Consider the following 18,829-nt stretch of genomic DNA (forward strand, 5'->3'; position numbering starts at 1 on the left):
CAGCCCGGACCAGAGCCAGCCGGGCCCTGGGGGCAGTTAAATGAAATCACCGAGGTCTGCGAGCATCCAGGGTGCCCCTGGGTCTGCTGGGAGATCCTGGGTGAGCTACGTCTCCTTCTCTGGACTTCACTGTCCCCCACATAAATTTGGGAACCTTCACCACAGCCAAGCATCAAGGGTTAACCGAGAGCAGCAGTACCCTGCTTCGATGGGAGCGATGGGTGCTCAGCGTGGCCAGGATCAGCCCCGTCCGTGGAGCCCGGCTCCTTGACCTAAGGAGCAGGTCGGAAGCTGTTCGCAACACAGCAAGCCCCAGATCTCCTCTATCACAGTGATAATAATCTACAGTAACGGCTAGAGCCAAGGACAGGCTAAATGTTGCTTTTATTACAACCTCTGATTAAGTCTAATTACAGAGCAGCTGAAGTAAGCACAGAGCTTTTCTCGGTTCTGGCTCACAGATCCTTCCAAGGCTACTCACGCTCAAGACAACACAAGCACAGCGGACATAAAGCCGCTAGATCAGTTGTGTTATTTCCCCAACCCGCCACGATCAGGCTCTGAATTTCTACAGGTCCCACAGACACTTCACCAGACAACCCTTCAATGACGAAAGGGAAGATGGGACACCTTATTCCCCCCTCCAGCCCACAGGGGAAAAGAGACGTTGGAGCTAAAGGTCAATTCTGGCCCTAGGAAATTAGAACAAAACAGAAATAAAACAGGAAAGAGTAAAATTAAGCCTGAAAATAAGCTGGCTTCTCTTCTGAAGAGCGACACCGGCCTCCCAAGAGAAATACACACAAAAAAACACGCTCAGCAAAGGTACTATGCTGCCCCAAAGTCTCTTCATATACCCTGGTTCTTCCATAAAGCCACAAAACACAACTCTAGGAGGCCAAATACCTGGAAGTACTTTGAATTTGTTTTTAAATCACCTGAATTTAAAGCCTCATATGTAAAAGCCAACACCCCTCTCCCTGTCTCCAGTTGCAGGCTCTTACGCCTTCCGGCAAGGCGCTTTGCAGAAAGCCAAGCCTCCACCCTCCTCACACCTTCCTGGCTGCTGGGGAAGGTGTGAAACTTTCCCTCCACAGACTCTGCTTTTACACTTCTCCAATTATCGGTCTCGCCAGCGTGAAGACACTGAATTCATTAGGAAAGGCAGGATGGCTCTGGAGACTCAGCCCGAGGAAGCGTGGAGACAACACGTGGACCCGAGCTGCACCCTCAGAGCTGCTCCACTTCCTCCTCCAAAGCGACTGCTTAGCCCAAATCTTATTGCCCCTCCGTTAATGACACCCCACAATCATAACTACATGATCAGGATCCAGGCACCATGCTGATCGTGGATGGGGCTAAGGAGATCTCATTTCTTAAGAGTCTCTTCCCTGCGTGGAGAGGCAGAGACTCAGGAGAGCAGGTTTTACTGCCAAATTACTTCTCCAGCCCTCCTGCCCATTGACCTGGGCTCTGAGATACCGGCACCAAGGATGCCATGGACTTCAGGGCTGGATCATACCTCTTCTTCGCTGCAGGTGCGCTGGCTGTCCCGGAGCCTGCGAGCCAGCCACCAAAACAGCCCGGGTAAAGCAAGGGACTGGGTGCATCAGCCCTAATTCAGCACCTCACCGAGAGAGTTGTGCGGCACCGGTGTCAGTAGAGGCAGAGAGTGCTCCCGCGTGCGGCGAACAGCATCGCAGGCAACCCCAGGGCCGCGCGCAAGGCGAGAGCAGTCAGCAACACGATCACAAACAGGCAGAGCCTCGTCCCGATCTCAGAGGGCCAACCCCCTGGTTCTGAAATGCTTTATTTGTAAGCGGCCGATCACCACTTTACATAGAAAAAAAATCCTGTTAAAATCACCCTGAAAAAAATCTTCCAGGACAGAGATAAAAGGAGGGAAGGGGGGGGGGGGAATAATCAAAACAAACACTGTAAAAAGAAATGGGGAAAAAAAACAGGGAGAAGAAAAAGAAGAGGGATCTGTGACAGGGATGGACCCAACTATGCCTCTTGGGTGGGGGTATGTCAGACCAAGGAGGAAGGAAAGGCTGAGGGCAGAGAGGGGGGGATTCCCAGCAGGGAGGGGGCTCTGCCACCGCTGCCTTTAGGGCAGGGGGCCTCTCAGGGGGCCGCGCGGCGGCACCCCGGGGGGCCGCTGCGCAGGCCGGGGGGGCAGGGGGACCCTCTGATAGCCGTAGGGCGGGGGGCGAGGGGGGCCGTTGTACCCGTGGGGAGGCATCAGCGGAGGAGGGCCGCGCATCCCGTGGTGCGGCATGGGGCCGGGGTGACCTGCAGGGACAGAGCACAGACGTTAACAGCCCCCACGGCGGGGGGGGAATGGAAACACCCCGCACGAAGCCCACCCTTGGGTGCCAGCGGGTTGGGGAACTCATCTGCAAGCCAAAAGGCTGACGGGAGCCCCGAGCATCAGGCTGGAGCCTAAGAGGGGGGACTGGCCCGCTCGATGCGCCTTCGGCCAGAGCCTAACCCCGCCGAGCGAGCAGGCTGCGGGCCGGGCAGCTGGGATGCCCTCGCGTGGCTCCCCAAGGCCGGGACACGACTGTCCCTACCGCAGGGACAACGCCGCAGCCCAATGTTCGGTGGTGGCACCGCGAGGATCGGTTTTACCACCTCACCTCTTCCACGTCCCCTCCGAGCGCCCGCGAGCCGCTCAGCGCCAAGCTCCGAGGGCGCGCGAGGCCGACGCTCTCCCTTGCGTCCGCCGGGACCCCCCTCCCCGCTCGAGGGACACGGGAGGTCTCAGGAGCCCTCCCCGACGGCAAAGGCCAGTCCGCAGCCCCACGGCAGAGGTGGGGAAGATCGGCAGGCGGCCGCGGTCCTGCCGCACCCTCTCCCAGCCCCGTGCCCCGCATGCAAAGCCCCACGCCGCGACGAACGCGAGGGAAGCCCCGGGAGACCCTGCTTGGCCGCAGATCGCTGCCAGGTCTTGCTCCAAGACGCCTCCCCCCAGGGAGGCTGGGATATCACCTCCTGCACATCCCCCTTAAACGAGGGAAGGGGGGAGGCGGGGGGGCCGAAGCGAGCGCTTAACTCAATAAAGTGTACGTTCAAAATAAAAGAACACATACCGCCTCTCGCAGGCACCCACTTACCCATGGGCGACCCGAAATGAGGCCCTCGGGGCGGCATACCCATGGGTGGGGGTCCAGGGTGTGGCATGCCGGGCGGGGGCCGCGGGGGAGGCTGGCCTCCGGAGCCCGGCGGTCCGGGGTGGTGCTGGCCCATGCCGGGCGGTCCGTGGTGCACTTGCATGGGAGGCATTCCTGGGGGAACAACAGGTCAAGAGACACCCGAAACGGGGACAGCCGCTCGCTCGCGCCACGGCAGCCCGGAGCTCAGGGCAGGAAGGGCACTAATTCCAGCTGCACGGTGAAAACGTCAGGTGCTACGGGAGAACGAGGGTCTGCGAAGGGTTTTCTGCTGCTGGAAGTGAGGTTAAAGAGGAGAAAGCACCACGCTCTCCTCAGAGGCGCAGAGCAAAAGGGCAAGAGGCAACAGGAATAAGTTACAGCATGGGAAAGGTCACTTGGATATAAGGGAGTAGGTGGGTGGGAAAACTTGACAGCAAACATGGGACGGGGCTCATAGAGGCATCACCATCCTCAGAGATTTTGGAGAAGACTGAGCAGCCTCTGCAGCAGGCCATGCTGCAAGCAGAAGCTTGGACTGAGACCTCCACGGATCTCTCCCAAACTACGTTTTTCCATCATTCTGTTCTTTTTTTCCCTCCTCTTTAAAAAACAGACTCTTTTCTCCTCAACAGAAACCCAAGAGCCTGCTGTGGCTCCACGGGGCAGGCGCCGCGGACGCGCTCGCTCAGGCTTTCGCTTGCCATATGTAATTGGCTACTCCCAAGCCTGAAAAGCCAGCTTGTGATCAGGGACAGCAGCAGCCATCTGGTCACTCGCACGGCCAGACAAAGCGCCCTAATCAGCCAGCGCGGCGAGCGCCCTGCAACGCTCAGCCCCGCGGTCATTTTAGAGCAGGCAGGATTAAAAAAATATATATTAAACCAGGACACGTTTTTCTATTTTAATCAATGCAAATTTCACTTAATTTTTGAATTCGAAACCACACAGTCTGGATGTAGACACTGCTCATTCCCCAGTACTACAGGACTAAAAATGGAAAGAAATCAAAGAAACATTTTGTTCTTGTGTCTTGAATTAGCTTCTGCTTAGCAGAGCTGCAGAGTGTACGAAGGAGGTTCACACTTAACGTACTAATTTACACCAGGGAAAAATGACAATGACTCGGAGTCTCATTACCATCCTTCCAGCCAGAACAGCACCAGTTATCCCAGAGACCCGGAAAGCCTGCGCTGCGACTGCCCTGGACTTCCCGTGCCCACCGCCCTCACAGCTCGAGGAAGGTAATGTCCCGACCTGCCTGGATGCTTCTCGCAAGGGCACCGTCTCCTAAATTAGCCAAGCGCTTTAGAAATCCCGCTGGGCCCCGCTCCAAGCTATTTTTTGCACATTTTAGAACATAGAGAAACGCAGAAACCAGACGCAGCACCACTGACGTGTCACACTTGCTCCTACACAGTCCCTCCCTTTTCTCCCAGGGAGGGGAGCAATCGGCAGGCCGCCCTGCGCTGCAGAGAGCAAAATCTTGGGGGAAGACACAGCCAGCGCACAAACACGGCGCCAGGCGTCTGCGCTGCTGCCCTGCCCGCTTGCCTCGCCACGACAGCGCCGCATTTAGCATCTCGCACAGGATGCAATTTTCTCCCCGTTTTCCAGAAGGGGAATCGTGGGGAAGAAACAGGAGGAGGCGATTTACCCAAACCCACGGAACAGAAGCAGAAGAGAAGTTAGGTTTCCCGAGCTGACGCCGGCCGGCCGCTTACCCGGATGGTGCATCCCGCCCGGCGGGAAGGGATGCGGGTGAGGGGGGTGTCCTCCGCTGGGAGAGGCCCCGGAAGGGGGGCCGGGGGCACCAGCTCCTGGCGGCATGGGCGGGGGCGGCATGGCGGGAGGCATGCCGGGGGGCATCGCTCCGGGGGGCGGCACTGGCGGCGGGAACGATCCTGGGGGCGGGATGCCTGGCAAAAGAGAGAGACAGCAAGAATTTGGCCAAGTGCAGCAGGTAACGAACAAAAAAAAGCAAAACCTGCCAGGCTCTAACGAGCGGGTACCGCTGCCAGGGGGGAGCAAAGCTTCCACAGACCCCCGGGGGAGCGACGAGCACGCCCCCAGCCCCCGAGGGGTCACCCACCTGGAGGCGTGACGCCGGGTCCCAGGGATGTGACCACGGGGGTAGGGACAGACGGAGGAGGAGGAGCGTCAGCGAACAGCTGATGGGGCCGGTCGGCCTGCGACAGCGGGTTCTGGGCTGCCAGGAGCCGCTCGGCGGCCGAGCCGTGCCGCTCGCCCTTGGAATCCTTTTTGAAGGCGTAGGAGACGGTGATGGGCCTGTTGCAGAGGTACTGTCCGTTCATGGCCTCGATGGCAGCATCGGAGGCGTCGAAGCTGGCGAAGTTGATGAAGGCGTAGCCCTTCGAGTTGCCCGTGTCGGGGTCTCGCATGATCTTGGGCGTCTGCAGGATGACCCCGAAGGCGCTGAAGGTGTCGTACAGCAGCTTCTCATCAATCTCGGGGTCCAGGTTGCCGATGAAGATGTTGGCCCCCACGTCCAGGTTCTTGTTGTGGGCCGAGGCTTTGTTCACCCGGATCGGCTTCCCGTACAACTTGATCATGTTCATGATCTTGATGGCGTAATCCGCGTCCTCCTCGCTGAGGAACTCCACAAACCCATAGCCTGCAACGAGTCCCCAAAGAGCTTTACGGCATGGCGACCCACAGCTCTGCCCTGCTCCCTGCCTGCAAGGTATCTCAGTCGCATCATCCCCAACGAAACACGCTCCATCCCTCACCTTCTCTCCTGCAACAACCTCTCTCTGACCACCCCCTCGGATATTTCACTCGACGAGCACGTTTGGGGAGGGAGCAGCGAACACCTCACCTTGGTGCTGGCCCGTGACTCGGTCCTTGGGCATGTGGGTGTTGACCACCGGGCCGGCCTGCAGGAAGAGCTCCCACAGCAGCGGCTCGCTGACCTTCTCGTCCAAGCCGCCGACGTACACGGTCGCATCTGGAACGCGGGGAAAGGGAAAAGCCCGGTTAGAGGGATGGGCCAAGTAACCGGGAAGTCTCTGCTGCGCTAGAACTTAAGGGCTCGGTGCTGAAGTCGCTTAAGTTGGGGGCAGACACCTGATTTCAGCGGTACCAGATCAGACCCTTATTCCAGAGAAATTTAGGGCACAGCATATAGTGACAAGCTGCACCGTGAGTGACAGCAAGGAGGAGCAAAGGGCCCCCCACACCCCCCCCCGAGGAGCAAAGGGCCCCCCAGAGAGCTTCTCCATGCCCCCAGGGGGCTCGGCACCCCCAGCAAATCTTCCTCGTGTCCCCAGGCGGGCAAAGCTCCCCCACCGAGCCCCCCACACCCAAACAGGGCCCAGACCCCTCTAGAGAGGCCCCCAGGGAGCTCGGGACCCCAGAGGATCACCCCCACGTCCCCAGGAGGACCAGAGCCCCCCTATAAAAGCCTCCACGTCCCCAGGGAGGGCCTGGACCCCCCTACAGACACCCCGCAGTACCCGGGGGGGGGGAGCCCAGACCGCCCTATAGAGCCCCCCCCACGTCCCCAGAGGGGCCTGGTCCCCCTGTAGAGCCCCCCCAGCAGCCGGGGGGAGCTCGGACCCCCCTATGGAGCCCCCCACGTCCCCAGAGAGGCCTGGCCCCCCTGCAGAGCCCCCCCAGGCCCCGGGGCCCCCCCAGGCCGCGCACATCCCCGGGAGCCCAGGCCCGCCGGGACCCCCCCCGCTGCCCGGCCCAGCCAGGCCCCGCGGCGGCGCGGGGGGCTCCGGGCGGTGCCGGCGGGCGCCGCGGCCGGGCGGGGGCGGGGGGGCCGCGCTCACCCTGGTTCCGCTCGGAGATGGGCCCCGCCGCCATGGCGCCCCGCCGCCCGCGCCCGCGCCTCACGCTCTGACGTCAGCGCGTACGCGACGGCGCGCAGCCGCGCCGGAAGTGGCGCAGTTCCCGAGCGCGGCGAAGGCGCCGCGGCCATGTTGAGCGAGGGCGGCGCCCCCGCCCCTCCCCTGCTGTCGCGCCGGGTCGCGATACCCCCGGCCGTGAGGGGCGGTGCCTGTCGCGACAGGACCGCGCCACCGCCAGGGGCCCTCGCAATGCCGGCGGGGCCTGAGCCGGGGATCCCAGTGCCAGGGGTGTCCCAGTGCTGGGGGGTCCCAGTGCTGGGGGAGATTCCAGTGCCAGGGGGGTCCCAGTGCTGGGGGAGATTCCAGTGCCAGGGGGGTCCCAGTGCTGAGGTGTCCCAGTGTCAGGGGGGTCCCAGTGCTGGGGGGTCCCACTCCCGGGAGATCCCAGTGCCAAGGGATCTCAGTGTGGGGGGGCTCCCAGTGTAAGCAGGGTTCCCAGTGCCAGGGGGCTCCCAGTGCAAGCGGGGATCCCAGTGTGGGGGGATCCTAGTGCAGGAGGGATCCCAGTGCTGAGGGATCCCAGTGCAAGGGAGATCCCAGTGCCAGGGTGGATCCCAGCGCCGGGGGATACGCAACAGGAGGCAGAGCCCGTGTCCTGGCCACTCCAGCCCCTCGGCCCTCGCTGGCCCTCGCGGGACGGACCGGACGGCTCCCAGCCAGGCGCCCTCCCGCTGCAGACACTGCGCTTTAATGGGCTTTTAAATAGAAACGTCGCTACAAAAATAGACAGACTCGGCCCCGGCCGCCCGCCGCCGGCCCTCGTCCCGCCGCTCGCCGCTGAGCGCTGCACCGTGACGCGGATCCTCCGGCCGCGCGGGCCCTCGGCCGCCCGCTCGGGGAAGCAAGCCTGTTTTCCTCTTCCACGGTTCGCTCGGTGCAGCCAGATGGACCCGCTGCTCTCCCGCGGTGTCTCCGGCTCATCCTCCTGAAAACCCGGAGCTTTGCAGAATAAAACGCAGCGTGTTAAACCCGCCGGTTTTCTCCCTGCACCGCCGAACAAAAACGGGAACGGAAAAGCGGCTCGAGCGTCCTCATCCCGAAGGTCTCCATCCTCGGCGATCGCTCCCGGATCCCGGGCAGCGTTTGGGAATGACGCCCGAGGCCGAGCCGGGTCCCCGCCGGGCCCTCAGCGGGAGGGCGCCAGGGGGTCGCCGGCAGCCCGGGGCTCCTCGGGGCCGCGGGGGGTGGCGGTGCTGGTGGCGGTGGGGCGCCAGGCGCGGAGCCGCTCCTGCAGCAGCCGCAGCTCCTCGGCGAGGCCGGCCGGCGAGGGGGCGAAGCGCCCGCGCTGCGGGGACAGACGGCACCGGCTCGGCACGGACACCCACCGATCCCCCCACACACACACACATCCCCGCTTTTGGGCTTCCCCAAAAACGCCCGGTTTAAACCGTGCCTCAGTTTCCCTCCCCCCTCCGCCGGCCGGAGCCGAGCCCGGGGATGCCGGGGCCCCGGGGCCGCCGTTACCTGGCCCTCGGGGACGGCGCGCAGGTAGCACCGGCGCCAGAGGCGGATGGCGGGGCCGGCGGCGCAGGGCAGCAGCGGCCCCCGGGGGGGCGCGGGCAGGGGGCTGCCGACGGGGCCCCGCTCCGGCTCGCTGAGGCTCTCCAGGGAGGGGGCCCAGCGCGGCAGGCGCTTGCCCAGCGCCCCGCTCCTCCAGGGGAAGGGCTGCGGCTGGGGCCACAGCGCGCCCTTGGCCAGCACCCACACGGCCCCCGCGCCGTCGCCCTGGGGGGAAAAGGGGGAAAAAAATTAAAAAACGGGCAATTAGGGAAAGGTCGGTGCTGGGGTGGGATGCTGCGCTGGGGATGGTTTAATAGGCAGAGCTGCGATGGGCCCCGGGGAGCCGGACGCCTGGGTCCTGGCGGATGCTCCTGCACTGGGACCCCCCTGGCACTGGAACTGGGATCCCCCGGGCACTGGGACCCCTAGACACTGGGACACCCCAGAACAGGAATCCCCTGGCACTGGGACACCCCTCCCCACTGGGACCCCCCAGAACTGGGATCCCCTGGAACTGGGACCCCCCAGAACTGGGATCCCCTGGAACTGGGATCTCCCAGACTGGGATCCCTCTGGCACTGGGACCCCCCCCCCAGCACTGGGACCCCCCTCAGCCCTGGGACCCCCCAGCAATGGGGTTCCCCCAGCACTGGGACCCCCAGCTCAGCCCCCTTCTCCCAGCATTAAGCCCCCCCCAGCGCTGGCACCAGCCCCTTCCCGCCCCTGCTGCCCCCCCCCCCGAGCCCAGCCCGTCCCCAGACCCCGACTCACGCCGCCGCCGGGCTGGGGGGCCGCGGGGCCGGCGGGGGCCGAGCCGGCGCCGGGTCCCGCCGGGTTCCTGAACCGGGCCCGCTGCTGCCGGCTGTAGCGCAGGCGCCAGTCCCAGACGGTGAGCGGCCGGCGGGCCGGGGCGCCCCGCTGACCCCCCCCCGCCGCCGCCGCCGGCTCCCGCCAGCCGCCCACCGGCGTGTAGCTCTGCTCGCGGGGCTGCGGGGGGGAGAGCCGCCGTGAGCCCCCTCGGGCGGGGAAACCGAGGCACGGCGCTGCCGGGACGCCGCTCACCTGGCCGCTCCGGCCCCGCTGCCACTGGCAGTTGAAGAGGAAGGTGCTGAAGTAAGGCACGAAGCTGCTGTCGTGCAGTGCCAGCAGGTAGCTCTCGGTGAACTGGAAGCAGCCGGGGAACTGCCGCACCAGCTGCCAGGTGCAATCCAGGAAAAGCAGGAAAACGGGCGCCTGCGGCACACGCGCCCTGGTTGCAGAGGCGCCGGCGGGGGCCGCGTCCCCCCTCCCCGCCCCGCGCCCGGCTCTCACCTCGTCCCGCGGGCTGGGGCGGCCGAGGCCCAGGCGGCGGGCGAAGGGGTGTCCCGCGGCCACCCACTCCCTCTGCACCAGGCTCTGGAAGCCGGGCAGCGTGCGGGCGTGCGGGTCCCCCAGCAGCTGCGCCAGCGAGGCCAGCAGGCAGTTGAGGTCGCGGTCCTCCGGCTCTGGCGGGCGGCAGGGATGCGGGATGCCGGCGGGCATCCCCGGCCGGCATCGCCCCCGTCTGAACCCCCCCCGCCCAAAAACCCGGCGGTTTTACCTTGCAAGACGACGGAGCAGCGTCTCGCGGCCAGCAGGGAAACCACCTCGCTCGCCTTCCTCACGCAGGCCCTGCCGGGGAGCGCGGCGATGCCTCGAGCGCCCCGGACCCCCCCCCGGCACCCCGGGGCGGATGCCGCCCGCCGCGGAGGGGGTTCTCCCCGGCTTCCCCCGCTCACCGCACGTGGTCCAGCCAGCGGGTGCCCTCCAGCGCCGACAGCCACTTGTCGTCGGCCACCGGCGAGTCTGAAAGGGCGCGGGAAAACGGCGGCGTCCGGCGAGGGAAGGGACCCGGGGGCCCGGGGGCCCGGTGTCCCCCCCCCCGGCGGTTCTCACCGGGCAGGCAGAGCGCCCGCAGCTTGAGGTAGGCGAGCTGCAGCTCGGCCAGGCTGGGCAGCTCGGCCGCCGCGTCCACCAGCACGCACTGCGCGTGGCCCGCCAGCATCAGCGCCTCCAGGCACCTGGGGGGGGGGGAAAGCCCCCAGGGGGGCAGCGAGTGGGGCTGGGCCCCACGGCACCTTGCCGGCGCCGGGTGGGGGGTCGGGGACCCTGTTTTTTTTTTGGGGGGGGGGTCTCACCTGACGTCCTCGCGCTGCGGCTCGGAGGCGGCGTGGAAGCCGGCGGCTCGCAGCAGGTCGCTGCCGCCGGGGTGGTGCCAGCACAGGCGCTGCCGGGGCGAGACGCGGTGACGCCCCGAGACGCCCCCCCCGCCGCCACCCCCCCGATCCGACCCCCGGTGTCCCCCCCGCCATCCCCCCCCCCGCAGCGGTCGGCCCCCCCATCCGCCCCCCCCGCGCCACGGCACTCACGGGCACCCGCCTCTCCTCGAAGTGGGCGAAAGCCCGTTTGAGGTCCTTGTCCAGGAGGCGGCCGGGCACCCACAGGTACTTGGGGAGGCTGCGGGCGGAGGCACGGCGTGGGGCGGGCGGCCCCTGGCCCCCCCGGCCCCTCTCCCGCCGCCGAGCCCGAAGCCCCCCATCCAAACCTCCCCCCCGTGGGATTTTCCCCCTCGGCCCCGTTTCAGACCGCGGGAAAATCGGATCATCAGACGGAGACGGGACGTGTTCAGCCGCCCAAGGTTTGATGTCATCCCCCCCCCCCGGCCGCTCTCGGTGTCTCGGGGACGCCCGTCCCTGCTCGGCGGCTCCCCCCCCGGCGCGGGCAGCCCGGGGGCCCCGGCGTCCGGCCGGGCCGTACCTGGTGGCCATGTCGAAGCGCTCGTTGACGGCGCTCACCCGCCAGCCCGCGGCACTCTGCCGCTTCAGCTCCTTCTCCCAGTCGCGGAGGCTCTCGAAGAGCAGCGTGGGGCCTTCCTCCTCCTCCTCCTCCTCCTCCTCCTCGTCGCTGTCGTCCTCCTCATCCTCCTCCCCGTCCTCCTCCAGCGCCGTTTCTGCAGCCGCGGCAGAGCCCGGCTCAGCGCGGGGCGGCACCGGCAGCCCACGGCGCGTCCGCCAGCCCCGCGCACTCACCGGCGTCCCCCGGCCACGCGGCCGTCTCCCGGGCCCGGGCGATGGCGGTGGCGACCTGCGCGACAGGGACAAGGGGGTGGGTGCCGGGGGGGGGGGGTGTGAGGCCGGTGTCCCCCCCCCGCCCCGATCCCGCGGCCGGGCTCACCCGAAAGGCCTGGGGCTGCAGGCCGCTCTCGTGGAAGTGGAAGCGGAGCACGCGGAAGTCGCGGCAGTGCACCGCCAGCTCCTCGGGGACGAACTTGAGGCTGGAGGCGGCCGTCAGCACCTTGGGCTTGGCGAAGCTGCTGGCTGCGGCGGGCGAGAGGCGCCGGGCCCGGGCTGCCACCCCCCGCCCCACGGTCTCGCCCCCCCCCCGGGGCGGCGGGAGCCCCGCGCGGGCTGAGACCTGCCCAGCTCATCGCACCCGCTGCGAGAGCCGGGCGCCCTTTACCTGCCACCAGCTTGCGGATGCAGGGCAGCGCCACGTCGTAGTCGCTGTGCGGGAAGGGCCGCGAGGCGGGGGCCTGCCGGGGGGGGGGCTGAGCGGCGCCCCGGCCCCCCCGGGAAAGGACGCGGTGCCCCCCGCAGCCAGGGGCTCCCCGGGAGACCGGGGGGCGGTGGGGATGGGATGGGGTGGGGTTCAGGTGGGATGGGATGGGGATGGGATGGGATGGGGAGGGGGCCGGGATGGGGCCAAGGTAAGGATGGGATGGGGATGGGGATGGGGATGGGATAGGGATGGGGATAGGGATGGGGATAGGGATGGGGATAGGGATGGGGATAGGGATGGGGATAGGGATGGGGATGGGGATGGGGATGGGGATGGGGATGGGGATGGGGCCAAGGTAAGGATGGGATGGGGATGGGGATCGGGATGGGGATGGGGCCAAGGTAAGGATGGGATGGGGATGGGGATGGGGCCAAGGTAAGGATGGGATGGGGAATGGGATGGGGATGGGATGGGGATGGGGATGGGGCCAAGGTAAGGATGGGATGGGGATGGGGATGGGGATGGGGATGGGGATGGGATGGGGATGGGATAGGGATGGGATAGGGATGGGATGGGGATGGGATGGGGATGGGATGGGGATGGGATGGGGATGGGATGGGGATGGGATGGGGATGGGATGGGGATGGGATAGGGATGGGATAGGGATGGGATAGGGATGGGATAGGGATGGGGATGGGATTAGGCCAGGATGGGGATGGGATGGAGCTGGGCCTGGGCTGGGGCTGGGGCTGGGGCTGGGCTGGGATTGGGCTGGGGATGGGATGGAGCTGGGGCTGGGCTAGGGATGGGGATGGGACTGGGGCTGGGGCTGAGCCAGGACTGGGGCCAGGATGAGGCCTGCATGGTGCCAAGACAGAGATGGGATGGGGCTAAAGATGGGGATGGAGCTGGGGCTGGGACCGGGATGGGACCGGCGCTGGGAATGGGAATGGGAACAGGGCTGGGGTCGGGATGGGAACGGGGCTGGGACCGGGACCGGGGCTGGGGTCGGGATGGGGATGGGGCTGGGACCGGGCTGGGACCGGGATGGGGCTGGCGCTGGGACCGGGAACGGGGCTGGGCTGGGGCCGGGGCCGGGGCTGGGCCGGGGCCGCCCCTCACCTGGGCGCCGGGCGCGGGCACGAAGGCCACGCGCAGGTTGGTGCAGTACAAGGTGCCGCGCACGGAGCCGCCGCCGCGCTGCCGCGCCGCCGCCGCCGCCGCCTGCTCCAGCACGCGCTCCCCGGCCGCCGGCAGCGCCCCCCCCCGCCGCCCCCCCCGCGCCCCCCCGCCGCCCCCCGGCGCCGCCGCCGCCGCCGCCGCCGCCGCCCCGGCCCCGCCGCGCCGGGCCGCGCTCATGTCGCAGGACTTTGGCCGCGGCGCGGGGAGGCGGCGGAGCGCGGCCGTAACCCCTTCGCCGCCGCCTCCCCCGGGCGCCCGGGCGGCGGCTCCCGGCGCGGCGGGGCGGGGCGGGGCGGAGCGGAGCGCGGGGGGGGCCCGGGGCGGGGTGGGGGGGGGGGGCGGCCCGGCTCGGGGCGGTGCCTCAGTTTCCCCTCGGCGGCCCCGCGGCACCGGCCGGGGGGGGTGGGGGGGGCGACGGCGGGCTCCCGGCTCGGCTCCTGCCTCAGTTTCCCTCGCCCCCCCCCGCCGCTCCAGGGCTTTTCCCCCTTTTTCAGGTGCCAGAGGCGGGACGGAGCCGGGGAAGGGCCGCGCCGCGCCGTGACTCATCGCGGAGGCATCGCCGTCTCCTCCCCGCGGGGCCGCGGCGGTGTCGGGGCCGGGGCAGCGCCGTCCCGGGGCCGGGGGGGTCCCGGGGGGTCCCGGCGCCGCACGTGCCCCCGCCGCGGCGACGCGGCCCCCCGAAGCCCCGTTTCCCCCCCCCCCCCCCCGCAAAACCCGCCGCCCTCCCGGGCCGGGAGCCGGGGCCGCGGGGCGACACCGTTTCGGGGACCCCCGAGCACCCGCCAAATCCCGCACCGGGGCTGCAAATCGCCCCCGAGCCGCCGCTTCCCGGGAAAGGGGCCGCGAGGCGCAGAGCAAACGGGGCCGCGGCGAGGAGGAGCCGGGCGGGAGATTTTGGCTTTCGCCGCGTTTCACGCGCTCGGCGGTTCTCGGCGGCAGCGGTTCCAGCTCGGCGGCAGGTGAAGCTGCAGCTCTTCAGCTCCAAAAACGCCCTTTTCCCCGGCAAAGCCTTGGCGGGACGTTTCCGAGGTCGCTGCCGCCCGGGAAAGGCTCCTGCGGGAGCAGGGAGACCAGGCGCAGCTTAACTTTAAATAAAACCCTGAATTCGCCACCTCGAAAAAGGCAACTGGAAATTTTCCCCGTCTTGGATGTCGCGTTTCACCTCGGCGAAAAGAAACTCCAGCAAGTTAAAGACGGGGGAAAGCAGAGGGCGAAAACGCACAGGCAACAGCAGCCCCGAAACGAGGGATTTGGGGCAAAAAGGGCTGGTGGAGAGGGGTGGAAAAACGAAGATTGGGACTGCTGGGCCCAGCAAGAAGCGGAGAGCGAGGCCAGCCGCGGCCCGGCCGTCAGTGGTTGAACTCGGTTTATTGTCATTGAACCGGTGGTAGCACAACCGAAGGACGCGGTACAGCCCGACTACAACGCGCCATCTAGCGCTCGCTACAGCGGTGCTCGGGACGAGGGGTCGCGAGGTGCCAACCCCGATCTTCCATTCAGAAAGGAAAGAAAAAAAGTGGGGTGTGAATGAAGGATGCAGGATTTATTCAGGTCATTTCTCAGACGATGGGGGAACAGCCCCGTTCCCCCGCGCGCCGTCCCGAGGAGGGGCCGGAGGATGGCATGGGCGAGCTTAAAAAGTTGATGGAAAAACCCGAGGGACATGTTGTGGGAATTTTTATTTTTTAAAATAGGTACCAAAAAAACCACCTCGTCCCACTACAGCGACCCTCAAACACCCCCTGGGCAGCGGATTTTGGATGCTGATGGAAAGGGAACGGCGGAGAGCGAATATCGGCTTTCAATAAATAGGAGCTGTGTGTAATAGTCCCTTAGAAAACAACAAAAAAAACCCCTCAAACCGTCCCGGCGGGGGACGACGGACGGTCAAACCCCGTTAACAAGAACCCGGCGCCGGAGCAGAGCACGAAGCACCCAGCAAAACCTGCTCTTCCCCCAAAGGGGAGGGACAGGGGCAGCGTTTCTGGCACGTTATAAGGGATTTTTAGATGCTTTTTGCTTTTAGCAGCCCCTGCTGCTGGCATCGCCCACGCCAGCTCGGCTTTTTCCCCTTTTTTCCAATATCGTGCACGGATATCAAGTTTCCGAGGTGAAAATGAAGCTCTCCTAAACCCAGTTTTAACTGCTTCCATTTGCTTTTGGCTTTGTTCGTGAAAATCAGAGCTAGGCATCGCCGCCGTGACGCGACCTGCTGCCGCTCAGCCCGCGGGGCCAGCGACGCTTCCCGGCTGGAGTCGGCCAAAACGGCGTTGGATCCCCCCGAAACAGGGACGGAGCCAGGAAGCATCGCTTCCGCCTTCCCCGCGGCCACTTCGGCTTAATATTTGGGCTGCACCGAGACATCGGCGAGGACCTCGGCGCCTGGGCACGTCCTCGCTCCCGCAAGAAATCCCGCGTTATTTCACCCGCTTCCACGGGGACATTCGCCACCTCGCCTTTACTCAGAGCTACGAGCAGGCCCTCTAGGCTCAAAAATAGTGGTGATTTTAATTAAAAACTGGAAAAAAATGGGAAAAAAATTGAGAATCAGTTAAACCAGCGAAAAGCGCTCGGATATTTACAACTAGTCAAGCGGCTTTGATGGAGACGGCTGAAACCCGCGTAACGGCCCCGCGCGAGCGTCTCCCGCGGGAAAGGCCCGGCTTTTTTCTTCTTAGACCTAGGTTAAACGGGTAAAAGGCGCCATGGCACAAAGCCTCAGCACATCTGCGAGGATAAGGCTCGGGGTGATCTCCCGCGGTAAGTACACTTCCACCGCCTCTGCCCCCGGCACGTGCCCCCTCTCCGCCCAGGGCGGCGGGCAGGGGCGGCACGGGAAGGAATTGCATAGTTTTGATGAAAAAAACCCATAAAAAGCCCCAACCCCCCCGAGGGAGTGTCGTAAAGCTCTGACGCAGCGGTACAATTCACGGTTTTTATTTGCGCGTGGGAAAACGCTCAACCTTGCTCTACGCGGGACCGGAACGAGCCTCGAGTCCAGGTCGGGATCTACAGTTACACCAAAAAAAAGAAAAGAAAAAGAAAAGAAATCTGTGCAAACATTGCAGTGCTAAAGTTGCCCCCCGCAAGCCGGGGCCGGGAGGGGAGAAGGGAGCGTAGTGGAGCACATGAAGTGTGCACGTTACGTCGTTACGGGGTCGCTCTCCTCGCGCTTCGCTCTTTAGCCCTATTATCAAAAATAGCTTTAATATTACTCTAAAGGTCAGTTACGGGGCTCAGCAAAATGGAGCCAAGTTAATTCTATTCGGCAGAACAGAGGTAGTACGGAAGTAGCTTGATCAAGTAGAAAGAGTTACCGCGCGCGTGTCCGCGTGTCCACGTACGTCCGCGAGCCGCCGTCCTCGCCGCTTCTCCCGCCGGCGGTTATTGCTGGGCGGAGGTGCCCCCCCCCCCCCGAAGAAAAGAGTTTAAAAATGAAGGTTTAAAAACAGACCTGGAGCCCGCGCGAAGGGCAGAGCCCCGAGCGGCTGCGAGGAGACGGCAGCGGCGTCAGGCGGGGCAGGGCTCGGCGAGCTCCTCCGCGGGGGGGAGGAAAATAAAGTCCAACTCCAACTACGTTTCTCTCAGTACCAGCAAAAAAAAAAAAAAATAGTATATATACTAAGAACAGTGTTAAAAATCTCTCAATTAAAAGGTCTGCGACTTTGAAGCTGAAATTGCTGGGGCGTTTTCGCTCGGTCTGGGAAAGCGGGATTAAATCGGGTTACGCTGGAGGGGGCTGGCAGGGGCTCCCCGTCCGCCGTGTCGGAAAGCTTTGGTCTGGTTTACCGGATCGTTTTGGAGGACCTTCCCCCCTTCCCGCCGCGTGCTCCAGCCTCAGCCTGCCCTCTCCTGCGCCTCGCCAAGCCCGGCCGCCCCGGCAGCCCCTGGAAAAGCATCCGTCTCCCTCTTCCAGGCTCTCCGGAGGGAGCGGTGGCCATTCCCGCCCTCCCGGGAACAGGTCGCCTCCGCGGCACGACAGCGGAGCCGCGTCCGTCAGCCCCGTCCAGCCGAACGCCCGCTCCCTCCTTCCGCGCAGGGGGAGAGGAGCGCGTGGGGCGGAGAGGGAGGAGAAAAACCCCAAGGAAATCGCTATTATTGCATTCCCCATGTCCCACGGGTCCGGACGCCGGCTCGCCGCGGCGGCCGGCCTCAGAACCGGTGCACCAGCGCTTCCCGCTCCCGCTCCTTGCGCTTCAGTTCCTCTTTGTAACAGCAGGAGCAGAAATTCCCGGTTTCCGGATGCCCGTAAAAACTGCAGTTCGGCTGCTTGCATTTGGTCTGCTGAACGCCGTAAAGCGCCCGCCCCCGGCTTTTGTCCGTGCTCGGGCCTTTCTGCGAGCCGTCCTGCTCCGGGGGGTCCCGGTAGCCGTTGCTGTGCGGGGGGAGGCAGGCCGGGCCGTCGCGCTCCGCCGGGAAATCGGGGTGGCCGTCCGGGTCCGGGGGGGAGAAGCGGCCGGCGTGGTAGGGGCTGGGCCGCGCCTGGGGGCAGTGGCGGGGCAGGGTGGCGTAGGGAGGGAGGCTGCCGCAGGACCCCCCCGCGACCTGCCGCCGCGCGTCTTGGTAGCCGGCGGGGTGGGAGCCCTCCGCGCCGCTGACCACCGAGGGCCTGGGAAAGGTGAAGACGCCCGAATAGCTGGAGGGAAAAGCGGCCATTTTAGCGCCTATCGCCAGATCCGGGGTCTGGATGGTGTAGGAAGGGGGAGGCTGGGGGTAGGCGGGGGTCAGCACCCCTTCCTCGCCCTTGGGCGCGTTCACCTCCGGCGGCTCCAGCTTCTTGGCGGCGGCGGCGTTGCCCAGCGCCTTCTTCTCCGCCTCCTTCTGCTTCTGCTCGGCCAAGAAGCGCTCCTCGGCATCCAGCAGGTACCTCTGGATCATCTCCTCCTGGTACTGGTGCCGGTTGCTGGTCTTGAGGTGGCCGGCGAAGATGAACTTGCGCTCTCCCTGCATGGCTGCCCGCAGGATGCTCAGGCTCAGCCGCACGTCGTTGCTGTATTTGTAGGGATCCGCCTGCTTCTCGGGGGCTGCTTTACCCGGGCAGGTTTTCTCCACGGGAGCCGACAAATCTCCTTGGGAAGACTCTTCTTTGCTGCCTTTCCTCGACTTCAAGGATCCTTTCTTCTTCTTCTCCAAGGTGTCTCCCTGCCCGTTGCTCACGCCTCCCTTGATAGTTTTGCTGTGCATCAACCCACCCATGTTCTTTTTTAGCTTACTCCCTAAAGTCTTGCCGAAGCTGCCCAGCTTATTAGCAACCGAGTCTGCTCGTTTTTTGTCTTTCTCCTTGTCCTTTTCTCGGTCTTTCTTTGGTTTCTCTTTGTCCTTGCAACCCCGGCTGCCGCCGTTGCTTGCCGAGCTACTGCAGACCGACTCCTTGTCGGACTCGCCCGACTCCGCGGCCGAACGGGCATCGTCTCCGGCGGAGGCTGTAGGCGATTCCGGCTGGGCCAAAGGCGCCTAAGGAGAAAGAAAACACGTATCAGAAAGCAAATAAGCTCCTCAGATAGCAGTCTGCAGGCTGAAGGTGGAACGGACGAGCAAACGCTTGCTAGGACAAAGGGGACGACGTGCAGCAAGCGCTGGCTCACGGATCTGGAGGTATTT

The 18,829-nt window shown here is 65.4% G+C and overlaps 3 protein-coding genes across 8 annotated transcripts in view; all 3 read right to left on the reverse strand.

Moving 5' to 3' along the window:
- Window positions 1-1,769: 1,769 nt before the first annotated feature.
- SF3B4 (splicing factor 3b subunit 4) lies at window positions 1,770-7,063 on the reverse strand. 2 transcript variants are annotated; one of them, XM_064499135.1, is made up of 6 exons: window positions 6,953-7,063; window positions 5,995-6,123; window positions 5,248-5,790; window positions 4,880-5,074; window positions 3,120-3,290; window positions 1,770-2,295 (listed from the first exon to the last, which is right to left on the reverse strand). In XM_064499135.1, the coding sequence occupies exons 1-6, from the start codon at window positions 6,984-6,986 to the stop codon at window positions 2,111-2,113; spliced, it is 1,257 nt and encodes a 418-aa protein (XP_064355205.1). In that variant the 5' UTR covers window positions 6,987-7,063; the 3' UTR covers window positions 1,770-2,110. The 2 variants fall into 2 exon arrangements, with proteins under 2 accessions (XP_064355205.1, XP_064355204.1); XM_064499134.1 differs by having other exon boundaries at window positions 3,096-3,290.
- Window positions 7,064-7,696: 633 nt separating this feature from the next.
- MTMR11 (myotubularin related protein 11) lies at window positions 7,697-13,501 on the reverse strand. 2 transcript variants are annotated; one of them, XM_064499079.1, is made up of 15 exons: window positions 13,169-13,501; window positions 12,008-12,080; window positions 11,723-11,865; window positions 11,578-11,632; window positions 11,306-11,498; window positions 10,918-11,005; window positions 10,687-10,775; window positions 10,445-10,569; window positions 10,288-10,354; window positions 10,110-10,180; window positions 9,842-10,014; window positions 9,593-9,763; window positions 9,302-9,517; window positions 8,495-8,755; window positions 7,697-8,315 (listed from the first exon to the last, which is right to left on the reverse strand). In XM_064499079.1, the coding sequence occupies exons 1-15, from the start codon at window positions 13,403-13,405 to the stop codon at window positions 8,157-8,159; spliced, it is 2,121 nt and encodes a 706-aa protein (XP_064355149.1). In that variant the 5' UTR covers window positions 13,406-13,501; the 3' UTR covers window positions 7,697-8,156. The 2 variants fall into 2 exon arrangements, with proteins under 2 accessions (XP_064355149.1, XP_064355150.1); XM_064499080.1 differs by lacking the exon at window positions 9,302-9,517.
- Window positions 13,502-16,149: 2,648 nt separating this feature from the next.
- The window catches only part of OTUD7B (OTU deubiquitinase 7B), a 33,684-nt gene continuing 31,004 nt past the window's right edge, over window positions 16,150-18,829 (reverse strand). For all 4 annotated transcript variants that reach the window (XM_064499078.1, XM_064499076.1, XM_064499077.1 and 1 more), the window contains one exon: window positions 16,150-18,682. In XM_064499078.1, coding sequence (XP_064355148.1) covers window positions 17,381-18,682 — 1,302 coding nt within the window. In that variant the 3' untranslated portion in view covers window positions 16,150-17,380. The remainder of the gene's footprint in view (window positions 18,683-18,829) is intronic.

Source organism: Dromaius novaehollandiae, chromosome 29 (assembly GCF_036370855.1).
Source record: "Dromaius novaehollandiae isolate bDroNov1 chromosome 29, bDroNov1.hap1, whole genome shotgun sequence".
Lineage (NCBI taxonomy): Eukaryota > Metazoa > Chordata > Aves > Casuariiformes > Dromaiidae > Dromaius > Dromaius novaehollandiae.